This window comes from Indicator indicator, chromosome 10, assembly GCF_027791375.1.
Source record: "Indicator indicator isolate 239-I01 chromosome 10, UM_Iind_1.1, whole genome shotgun sequence".
NCBI classification, from domain to species: domain Eukaryota; kingdom Metazoa; phylum Chordata; class Aves; order Piciformes; family Indicatoridae; genus Indicator; species Indicator indicator.
This window is the reverse complement of record NC_072019.1, coordinates 18,397,755-18,409,039: the sequence shown is the minus strand read 5'-3', so window position 1 is coordinate 18,409,039 and position 11,285 is coordinate 18,397,755. Positions and strand designations below refer to the sequence as shown.

The 11,285-nt window shown below is 55.9% G+C and overlaps 1 protein-coding gene across 1 annotated transcript; it reads right to left on the bottom strand.

Annotated features, from left to right (window-relative positions):
- Window positions 1-9,315: 9,315 nt before the first annotated feature.
- On the bottom strand, window positions 9,316-10,285 carry IER5 (immediate early response 5). Its single transcript, XM_054384464.1, has one exon. The coding sequence runs from the start codon at window positions 10,257-10,259 to the stop codon at window positions 9,465-9,467; it is 795 nt and encodes a 264-aa protein (XP_054240439.1). The 5' UTR covers window positions 10,260-10,285; the 3' UTR covers window positions 9,316-9,464.
- Window positions 10,286-11,285: the final 1,000 nt, after the last annotated feature.

Below are 11,285 nucleotides of genomic sequence, written 5' to 3'. Positions count from 1 at the left end.
ACTGGGGTTTGGGGTAGGGAATCCCCTTAATCTCATGGGGTGGGAGTCCTGTGAGAGTGAAGCCTGGCCCTTCCTTCATCAGGCAGTCCCCAGGCTCGCTTGAGGGGACAACATCTTTCAAGGTCAGTTCCAGCCTCCAGCCTCCTACACCCCTGATCTAACAAGAAGCGACACACAGCCAGGCAGGGAGCCGTGGGGGGACACAGCAGCTGCTTTTGTGCTCTGGCTGCTTCCCCTCCAGCTGCACACTGAAAAGAGCAACAGAGCAAGCCATGGCTGGGCTGAGCGTGGCCACCCTCTCCACCTCCTCCTGGTGCTTCAGAGCTTCTCCTCACTTGCAAAGCTCTGCAAGGACAGAACACAGCCAGCTCTGCCTGGCCATGGCACTGGGACTTCTACAGCTGCCCTGCCACCAGCCTCCAAGCTGACAGTGGTCACGCAGAGGGGCCCAAACCACTCTACCACCTGACATCACTAGCAGCATGTGCCTCCTCTTCTGCATGGACTGAGCTAATATCTGCCCATCCTCTACAGGCAACCCACCTGCTGACCCTCACCAATACCATCTGCCAGAAAGGGACAGACATCTCCCAACATGGGGCATGGGGAAATGCAGTGTCCCCATCCAGCAAGTGTGGCTGCAAGGTCCTGGCCACTGGGACAGCACTGGGCTCTGCTGTGGCATTACCAGCACTCCCCAAACACCCATCTGGGAGAGGAAAGGGCAGGAGATGCCTTGAGAACAGTAAAAGTTTTGCTTCTTTCCATTTTGCCAGCCTTTGAGGGTGACATTTTTCCAGTACTCATCCACTTCTGGGAGTGCTGGGCTTCCACCATGAGCCAAGAGGGAAGGAGCAGGCTGCTCAGCAAAATGGGCAGCACAAGCTGCCTCACAGCTGCCCTTCCTTCCCCAGGGAGAGCTGTGAGGACATGAGGTGGCTTCTTCCTCCTGCTACTTTTAACCCTGTTTATTTTTAACAACCCTTCTCCTGCTCAGATTTGACCCCCATAGAAAGCATCTCCTGGTGCTCTCCCAGTCAACCCTGTGCCACCACTCTGAACCTAAGGCAACCAACCCCTCTCTGCGTGGCCACCGACCAGGGACATCAGGTCACACTTTCCTGAGCTGAAGGCAAATGTTCACTTCATTGCCCTTTCCAGGCAGGAAATTTGAGCAAGCCCAGCCCCCACATAGGGCACTGCCCAGGCCAAAGTGGACTAAGGGCAAGCAGGAGGCATATGTGGTCTCAGCCACCTCCTTGCACCTTGGCTCTTCAACAACAAAAAGCATCAATTCTCCTTGGAAAAGCTCATCAAGGATGAGGCAGGGCAAAATTTGCCCTGCACTGAGCTCACCAGCACAATCTGCTAGTGACAGAGCCATACAAGGAAGGATGGGAGAACGATACCCAATGGGGCTTCTACCCAGCTCCCTCCCACCAGTGTTTACTACCCTCTGACATTTGCTTTCCATTAATGTAAAAGCCACAGGGCAGGGCCACTCACCGCCCACAGCGATGATGCAAGTGGCACAGGCTGTTTGCCCACGGGTGCCAAAGCCAGGAAAGGGAACATGGCCCCACCAGCCCCACACAGGGTAAATCCCAGACTGAAAACACCAGCAAGTGTTTTGCAACTCTCCCCAGCAAGCTGCACCACTCCACAGAGGAGGGAAGAAAAGCCCCAGTTCCCAACCTTGTCTGTCCTTCTGTCCCTCCTGCCTTCCCATGGGAGCTGTGCCTTCCTGCGGATGCAGCTCCTCCCGGTCTCTCCACCATGCCAAGGGCCCACAGGGTCAAATATTCACCCTGCAGCAGTGGGGCTGCAAACCGGCTCTGCCTTCCCCTGCCCTCTCTGCAGCTTTGCTCTGGGGGTTGCTGATGTGCTCAGCCCTGGGTCAGGAGTGAGATTGGGGTACAGGGATTTCATCCTCAGCCCAGAAAGGGCGAAATGTTTTCTTCCCAAAGAGATGAGGGTGGCCCATTGTCCCTCACATCACAGAATCACAGAATGGTAGGGGTTGGAAGGGACCGGTGAAGATCCTCAAGTCCAACCCCCTGCCAGAGCAGGATCACCTAAAGGAGATCACATAGGAACAGGTACAGAAAGGTTTTGAATACCTCCAGAAATGGAGACTCCACAGCCTCTCTGGGCAGCCTGTTCCAGTGCTCCACCATCCTGAAACCAAAGAAGTTCCTTCCCATATTTAGAAGGAATTTTCTATGTTCAAGTGTATGCCCATTACCTCTTGTGCTGTTACTGGGAACCACTGAGAAGAGTCTGGCCCCATCTTCCTGACACCCACCCGATAGATAGTTGTAAACATGTCTCCCATCCTTGCAGGGTTGAGGCTGGCTGTTGATGTTGCACAATGGCTCCCATAAAACACTGCCCTGGGCCAGTGCCAGGTGCCACTTAAATTCCTTGAAAAATAGCAGCCCCATTGCCATGGAGACACAACAGCCCCCTCCACACAGTCATACAAGGCCAGTACCCCCAGTATGCTCCTGCTCCTGGCTTGGCACTTTCATCACCTCACATTCCCACCACACCACAGGATGGAGGATGGCATGCACTGGCAAAGCCAACTTGTCTGTGCTGCTCAGTGGTTTGCAGAAATAAACCTGGGCAACTGGGCAGGACACAGCCAATGAGGATTTCTTTGCCTTCTGATGCCATTTCCTCCTCCTCTTTTCTGGTGATGCTCCATCCACACTCCAGCTGGGATCGCAACTCTGCAAGGGATGGCTACTGCTACCTGTGCCATGCTGCCTGCATCCTTCTGTTTGGTCCTGGAGGGCATCAGGGCACCACAGCATGCCAGACTCCCCAAGCCCTAGGGAAAGGAGACCAGGTGCTCATGGGACTCTGACAGACCAAATCTGGCGTGGTACAGAGACTCCCATCTCTGCACTCCACTCCGGACATGCTCTTTCCTTCCCACCCTTGCTCCCCTTTCCTGTCTTTCCCAGCCCACCCTCCAGATTTCCGAGTGACCCGTGTCCTTCCTGCCCTCCACGGCAGGGCCGCCATGTCTCATCCGCCCAGCAGAACATCTACTTCTCCATTTCCCTTCCTGTTCTCCTTCCTCCCTGCCCCGTGCCTCTGGCTTCCCGTCCTGCTCCTCCTGAACCGGGGCCACAGGGTTCTGCTGGCGGGCTGAAGCCAAAGGCTTGCCAAAGCAAACAGCAGCAGGAGGAGGAGGGTGGTTGAGGCCAGAGAAGGCAGAGGGTAGAGTCCACCAGCAGACCCTGCCTTGTGGCTCCAGGGGTGGGGAGGTCCCTCTCACTTTGGAGTTGGCTCTAGAGCTTGTTGAGCAGTGGGTGTTGGAGGTGATGCCTCAGCTAAGCAGAGCCTGGGGATGTCAAGCAGCAGGCAGGGGGTCAACTACCCTTTGGGTCTTTCCCCACGTGGGTCTGCGGTGTGGGGTTTTTCTTCATGGGGTGCTGGAGGACAAAGGAAAGCAGATCCAGGGTTTGAGTCTCCTGAAAGCAATTTATAGCAAGATCTTTTCCTCCTGCTCCGCTCGCTGCCAGGAAAAGCAGCAGGAAAATATTTCCTTGGGAATTGTTTTTCTTCCTTCCTCTGTGTCTGTATGCATGAAGCTTTCCTTCGCCTTGGACATGCCTCGACCTGTCCCGAGGCTCAGATTAATCCCCAGCACCACCAGAGACGACAGCTGAGGTCAGACTCTGTCAGCATAGGCAGAAGGAGGAGACCTTCCCCCTAGGAAACCACACACATTCTCAACCAGAGCAGTGAGCACAAACAACAGGCAGCCTTGCCTGCTTCTCCTGAGCAGGAGGTCACCCTGCAGTGCAACAGCACACTGGAGCATCCCTCATGGAAGGGAGAACTCGTTGCTGGCAGTGCTGGAGCAACACAGCAGAGCCTAAATCTTGGCTCAAGGGAAAGGTTGGGCTGAACTGTGGTAGCTGCAGACAGCAAACACATCTGTAGTCAGGCAAGTCGCAGCCTGGCAGTGCCCCCAGAAGCACAGCTGCTCTATGTCAGTGTCTGAAAACAGGTCAGCACCCAGTACCCCCGATGCCCACCCAGCCTGAGAAAGGCCTGGCTGTCTTCCTTGGATGTGAACGTAGGAAAGGGAAAGAGGATGAAGAGGGGAAAAAAGATGAAACACCCCCTTTTCTTGCCCTGGAGAAGCCAGCCCTGGAGGCTGGGATGGACTACAAGAGCTGGTCAAGGAGCAGATGCCTGTCAGCAGGTCTTGGCAACCTGCTGCCTACCCAGCAGTGAAGCCAGGATGGAGGGAAGGCAAGGAAACTGGGATGGAGGAAGAGCTCATACACAACAAAGCCATTCATTTGGTGTGCAAAGTGCTCAACACCACCTCGGAGCAAATGGAACAAGCTCAGGAGAGCTCAGCTCCAGTGAATGATGCTCCAGGGCCCCTGGAAGGCAATCTGCCTTCCTTTCCTCCTGTTTTCCCCTCTGCCTTGCATGAGTGCTTGGGAAATACATGACGACTGACTATCTGCCTGCAGCAAAAAGCCCTTCCCTCCCCCTCTCCTCAGGCTCCATCACCAATAAATCACCCCACTGGGAGAGAGGGCCAGAGGAAACCAGAGGCACAAAACCTCAAACAGAGCCTTTTTTCCCTGCTCTGCTCTCCCAAGCAGCTCTGCATTTCATTAGGGCAGCCAGGCCAGCCCTCGCCCAGCTGGAGAGAAGGAGGGGAGGGGGGCCCTGCAGGGTTTGCATGTCGGGAGCAGAAATCACAACCAGAAGACCAGGAGAATGGAGTTGTTTGTGTTTGTCACCGTGTCCTGGCACTCGGCTGGCACTGGCCCTGCCTCCAGGACCCGTGCTGGCCTGGAACAGCTCTCTGTCTTTGGGGTCTCTGTGTGCCAAAGTGCATTCCAACCAGCTTCTCCCTCTGCCAGCCTCCCAGTTGCAGTGCTGACCCCTCTCTCTGCCCCACTCAAGCCTCACAAAGGCATCTGGATACTCCAAGTTCCTTGGAAAAAACACCCCTGAAGTTTCCTGTGAGCTCCACCAGTGGGCTCAGCCTTGCCACCTTCCTCTGCACAGCTTCCCCTGGGCTGGGAACACCCTGCTCAGCCAAACCCTGAGTCTGTTCCTGCCTGGGGAGAGCAGCAAGGACAAACCCTTGCTCCTCTGCAAGCACTCCCCAGCTCACTGGGGACTGGGGAGGGTGCTCCCTCCTCCCACCGTAAATATACATTGGCAGAGCATTGCTGCCAAGCACAGTACATTGGAGACAGATGCAAGCCCCGCAGCAGCACGATGGCTGGGGGGGATCCAGACATGTCTCTACCCAGCTTTTTGAGTCTTCATTTAAGCAAGAAGTTCTGTGCCAGAGTACTTCTGCACCCCTCCCTCCCCCTAAAAACGCTTCCCTGGGGTTTAGGTCTTGGCAAAGCATCCTTGCTGTGCTCCAAGGGTCCCTCAGCTCCCCAGAAAGGCAGAGGTCCCAGCAGGCGCTGAGCCCCATGGTGCTTGGCTGCCTCCTCCTCCCTCCCAGCAGCTCACCAGATTCCTGAGCGCTGACACAGAATACTGCAGCAGTGTGTGCAGCACCTTCCTCCCCTTCCCCTGCTCCAGGAGAGGAGGGACTGGTGGGTAAGGCTGGATTGCATCAGGCCAGGAGGGAGCGAGAGCATCTGGAGATCCGGAGCTTCCTTCGAGCCTTGGCCCCTCACTGTCCATCACCTCCCAGCCCCACGGGACTTCCTCAGCCTCTGGCTGGCCCTTGGTCCAAGCCATGCCTTTAAAGGCTCAGATGATTCATACCATTAACACTCCCTTATTGGCAAGACCCAGTTTTAAGTCATTCCCCTCCTCCAGAAGGTATCCCTGATGTGAGCCTCAACTCATCTGCCCAGAGCTGCAACTGGTGATCAGTCTGTCCTGATTACAGCAAAAAAGTGGAAGCCTGCAGCTCACCCTTTTCCCCAAGTGTCACCCTGGCAGCCCATCCACCATTCTCCCAGCTCCTTCTGCCAGCATCTACCCCACCCTCTGGCTCCACTAAGGGGTTTTCCCAGCACCTCTCCTCTCCTAAGGGATCTAATCTGGGCTCAAAGGCTGTTACAGCAGCCTGGGGTGAGCACCTCCAACAGCTCATTGCTATTATAAGAAGGTGAGGATCCTGCCATCTTACCATTAAGTCATATCCTCCTCAACCCTGTGTGGCAGTTTCCATAGGAGTCACCTTCTCTTCCAAGTGATGGCAGGTTTTATTTTTATCTGGCTTATTTATGCACTTCCCTCCATCAGCATTAGGCTGGGCAGCAGGTTTGGGTCATGAGCCTCTCTCTTCGAGCTTCCTCACCCTTACCCACTCAGCAGTCCCATCCCACCATCCTCACCCCTGCATCAGCACCACAAGCAGAAGAAAAAGTCCAGGGATTGAAGCAGCATGACAGAATTGTTAAGGAAAACAGACCCCATTTTGGTAAAAGCAATTATAAGAATCAAAAGAGACACTGAGGGAGAAAAGAAACAAAACAAAGAGCAAAAAAGGCAATTCCAACAATAATATCTTCATTATGGATCTTTTTCAATTTGAGTCTTGTTTTCCAGAGGCAGTGTAGACCCCTCTATAACTAGCAGCTGTCTTGCCCTGGTTATTTTTTCCAGCCCCTTCAGCAGCAGCAGCCTGCAGCACCCCAGGGACATGCACATCCCAAGGAGCCAATCCCATGTGTTGTGAAAACACAGCCACAGGAATAAGCGAGGTGCAGCAGATGGAGCTGGACCAGGTCTTTCAGGGACATGGCTCTGTGGTCATCAGCTGGTAAGCAAGAACTTACTCACCTCAGATAGCTCCATGGAGAGGTCATGCCAGCCACAGTCAGCTGCGTTGGCATGTCTGGATAGCCTTTGGTGCGTTTTCAGAGGCCAGCAGCAGCTAAGCTGTTGCACAACTCTCTGGGAGATGGAATAGATACGAACACTGCTGGTGATCTTGTGCCAAAGGGAGGCTGGGTTTTGTCTGCACAGGGACGCTGGGGCTGCACAAACTTAACTGGGCCAGATGCTCTTCCAGCACTCAGTGCCCAGAAAACCTTTAGATACACAGAGCTGCTACTTGCTCAACACTATGACAGCCAAAAGCAGAGGCGCCTTCATCCCATTTTGGCACTCAGGAGCTGACTGCAAGCCCTGGGCAAAGCCATCTGCCTCTGCAGAGACAGTGCTGTCAAACAAGTGGGACTGAAGCCCTCCCTTTCCTTGGGAAGGAAGCTGTGCTTGTACAGGAGCAGGAGGCTCTTTCCACATCTCAGTCCAGCTTCTGACCCATGAGAGTAACCTGCACCCTCAGAGCAGGAGAGCTGTGTTGGGGGGAGGACGTTCTCTGCAGCCACCCTTCTCCTCCCCCTGCTTTCCTCTTAGTGGAGAGATCTCTAAGGTCACTATGTCTCCCATGGGACAGCCACGCTGTGGAACTGTATTCTCCTGGATGGCACTTGTACAAGTACATCAGGGACAGGCCCTGTCTGTCACCTCCCAAAGGTCAAGTGGAAAAAAAATGTCTCATCACACAGTTCCCTTTGTTTTGCCTACCAGACTGAAACTGAGTGTCACCATTAAGTGTAATTATCAAGAAGATTAAGATGGTAGGACTTTCACTTCTACATGAGAATAAAGAGCTACTAACTCATACACAAACTAGTAGTCACCCCACATCAGATGACTTCCCTCATCACAAGTCCTCCCCTCATTGCCTTTCTACTGCTTCAGGAGTACAAAGCCTGACACTTGTTCTTCCAGAACGAGGTATAAAACCCCAGTATAAAGCCCATGTGTCTCCTGCAGAGGACAGTGCTGCTTGCCAACATGCCTATTCCAGCCACATTGGAGAAAGCGGAGAGCACAAAGCTTCATGTTGGTCACTTACCTCCAACACTGCTCCTCTGCTCTCCCACCTAAGCCCCTGAAGTTGGGCCAGATATCCCAGGCTGCCTTTCACAGCACACAAGCATCTTCCTCGACTTGCCAGAGATGCAATCCTCAGTTGTAAAGTTCATTAATTAGGAGCAGAGGAGCCTCTAGTGAATCTCCCACCAAGAAACAGGGAGGGAAAAAAAATCCCCCACAATTCAGTCTAATTACACCACCTCAGGGCATTCCACAGTCACTGTGAAGCTGAGGCCAAACTTTTCTCCCCACCCCTGAGAGCAGGAACTTTAACCCAGTTCCAGTTTTACTGATAATGGGGAGAGGAGAGGGAGAAAGGCAACCCTGATACTCATCAACTGTTAAAGTAGCAGCACAGAGGAAGCACTGAAAACTTGTCTCTGGCAGAGCAGATGGTCCCAGTGAACAATGTCTGTGTCCTGAAACCCCCCATACAACCCCAGCCTGGACCTTTGGCAAAGCTGGAGACCAGCCCTCATCCTGGCTGTGCCACAGGGTCAGGGCTGTGGACAGCTGCTCTTCTGGGATTTAGCAACCGCTTTTCCACCCCCAGAGTGACTCTGCACATTAGGTACTTTCTGGGCAAGACCTCAAATGCCACGCCAGCTCCAGCCCTGGGAAGACGGCTGCAAACTGGAGCAGCAGCGGGAAGACCCTGGGAAGGACTCCAGCTGCCCTGACAGAAGTTTCTTTTCTTTCTCGGGTCCCTGAGGAGCTGGACTCCAACCCACCCCGAGCCTCCGGCGAGGCAGGGTGGATCCAGCCACAGACATGCAGCAACCACACCCTGGCTGCTGCCTGCCCGGCTCCCCGCGGCTCTCCTTCTCCTCCTCCCCACCCCAGTCAGGCGGGGGGAGGGAAGGGGAACGACATACACACAAGCGGGGATCGGGCTTGTACACATGAAAAATATTTAATACGTGTTGTACACGTAGAATTACATTTCATACAAAACAAGATACATCACTGGAGAACACTGTACAAAAATCCCTACGGGAGCCCCAAGCCTTTATACAACAAAGACCGGGAGTTAACCTAACAAACGGGCTGGCTCAAGGACTTTCCCTCGGAGCGTCTGTAAACTTCGTTTCTCTCAATAAAACACTTTTTAAAAGCACCATGTAATACTTCTGACCTAAACCTTTTCAAAATAGAGACTTTATTTAATAAATTTAATACTTTCCAAGCTAAAGGTACTACCCAGTGGGATCCTCCCCAGTGCCACCGGCAACCGAAGAGTCTCTCGCGGGCAGGAAGGGGAATTCCGGGAGGGCAGGGCCGGGGGACGCTCCCAGGGCGGCTGCCGGCAGACGGGACCCGAAGGGGGAAGTGCCGCTGCTACTGCCCCGCGGCTCTTCCCGTGCGGTTGGAGTCGCCGACGCCGGAGTCCCGCGGCGCTGCCCGCCCTCCTCCGCCGGGCGGCTGGTGCGGGGAAGAAAGGAGTAAAGTAGGGTGTGTATGGGGGAAGGGGGGTGTCACCTCTCGGTCCGGCTGTCAGGCCATCCGTCCGCCGGGTTCCCCATTCCGCCGGCGGACAGTGAGTCTTTAGTGTCGGCGCGTCAAAAGGCCACAATGGCCGTGCTCCACGGGTTGAGGGTCCGCAGCACCGGCTCGTCGTAGCAGATCTGTCCCGATTCGGACGCTGTCTCGGTGGGTGGCCCTGTCCCCGTCCCCGCCGCTTCGCCTCTGCCGAAAGGTGCCCGCCGCCGACCCTTGGGCTCCTTACTAAGCAGTCCCGAGAAGCTGGAGCCGAAGATGCTGATGAGGCTGGCCACGTTGCCCGTCTCCATGTCCTCTTGGTCGTCTGGCGGCGGCCCCTCCTCCACCTCTCGACGGGGCTTCTTCACCGGGGAGCCGGCCTGGCCCCGCTCGCCGGCGCTCCGCTTCCGAGCGCAGTGTGACATTGGAGACGCCGCGGCCCCCACCACGACGGTAGTGGCTCTGCTGGCCTCACCGGCCGCCGCCGCCGCGCAGTGGCAGCTACAACCGCAGCAACAGCGCCGCGGACGGGGGCCTTCGCAGTTCGCACCGGGCAGCAGAGGGCCGCCCCTAACTGCTTCATCCTGCGGGGGCGGGGGCGGCGGCGGCGGCAGTAACTCACCGGCCGCCCAGGCGCTGGTGGTGGCGGTGGTGCAGGGTGGCGATGGCGACTCCTCTTCGGGGGGCCCGCAGGCGGTAGGGGGCGGCTCGGGCGGGAAGCCCGGCTCACTCAGGTAGACTTGGCGAGCGGTGCGCAGCACCAACGACACCAGTAGGTTCTTGTGGAGCTTAAGGCCACCGCGCTGGCCCCGTGCGCTGTAGATCTTGCCCAGCGAGATGCTGACGATGCGGTGAGCCTCCAGCTTGAACTCCATGAGGGAAACAAACGGCGGTAGGACAAGTGAGCCCACGGAAATCCTCCGTTCCGCGCCTACCGCCTCCCTCTGCCACCCGCCTGCGCCCGCAGCGTCTTCGCGCGGCCGACTGAGGCGAGCCCATGCGCCCGGGCCCCTTTTATACTGCCTGCGTCCTGGCCAATCGGCGCGCCTGGCCGGCCCCCGCGCGCCCAGGGCGGCGAATGGCGAGGCCGGAGAACGGGTTCGAAACCTGGCCCCGCCGACACGGATCTTAAAATGGCAATGCCCGCTCTCGGCTGGTGGCGGCGGCGTTGGTGGGCCCCGCGACTCTAGCAACAGCCGTGGGGACGACGGGTAGGGCTGCTGCGGGGGCTCCCCAGGGTCTGCAGGTCCGCAGGGGCTGTAGCTCCGCGCTTTCACTGAGCTCCACTTTGGCTTCATCAGGCCGACGGTGGGAGTTTTGGTCAAAACAATTAAAGTGCTTCCAGAGGTCAATAAAAAAAAAACAAACCAAGAGCAGTCGTTGTTTTGTGCAGGACAGACACGGTTTCCCCAGCTTCAGCACCAGTCTCTGGTTTCTTGCCAGGAGAAGTAACCGGTCACGGTGTTGGCTGGAAGGTGAAGTGCACCTTTGAGTGCTTCCAGGAAAATCTACGCTGATTTTGAGAAGAAAGCCAGGAAAATCGATGCTGATTTTGAGCAGAAAGCCGTATCTGTCCACCTATCAGCTGGAGATCTGTTCCAGGGGTCTGTCAGCAAAGCTCACAGGAAGCCGAGGACAGAAGAGGATGATCCACAACAGAGGCAGGAACCACTGTAAGGGAGGATGGGTGAGGACAACACAGAGACCACCAGCGTCTCCAGGGTAATGGGCAACACAGCAACGTGGAACATTTGCTTGGTAACCGAAGCCCCGTTTGTGAGGTAGCCTGGTGGCCTGGCCAATCTGGTGACCTGGCCAATCTGGTGGCTGGGGACAATGGGGAACCACCCGCTACCTTCAGACACAACTCCAGGTGCCAGGAAAGCATCCAAGAAAGCTCC

Coding starts and splice junctions, on each gene's coding strand:
- IER5 (XM_054384464.1), bottom strand. CDS start 10,259: ATGGAGTTCAAGCTGGAGGCTCACCGCATCGTCAGCATCTCGCTGGGC.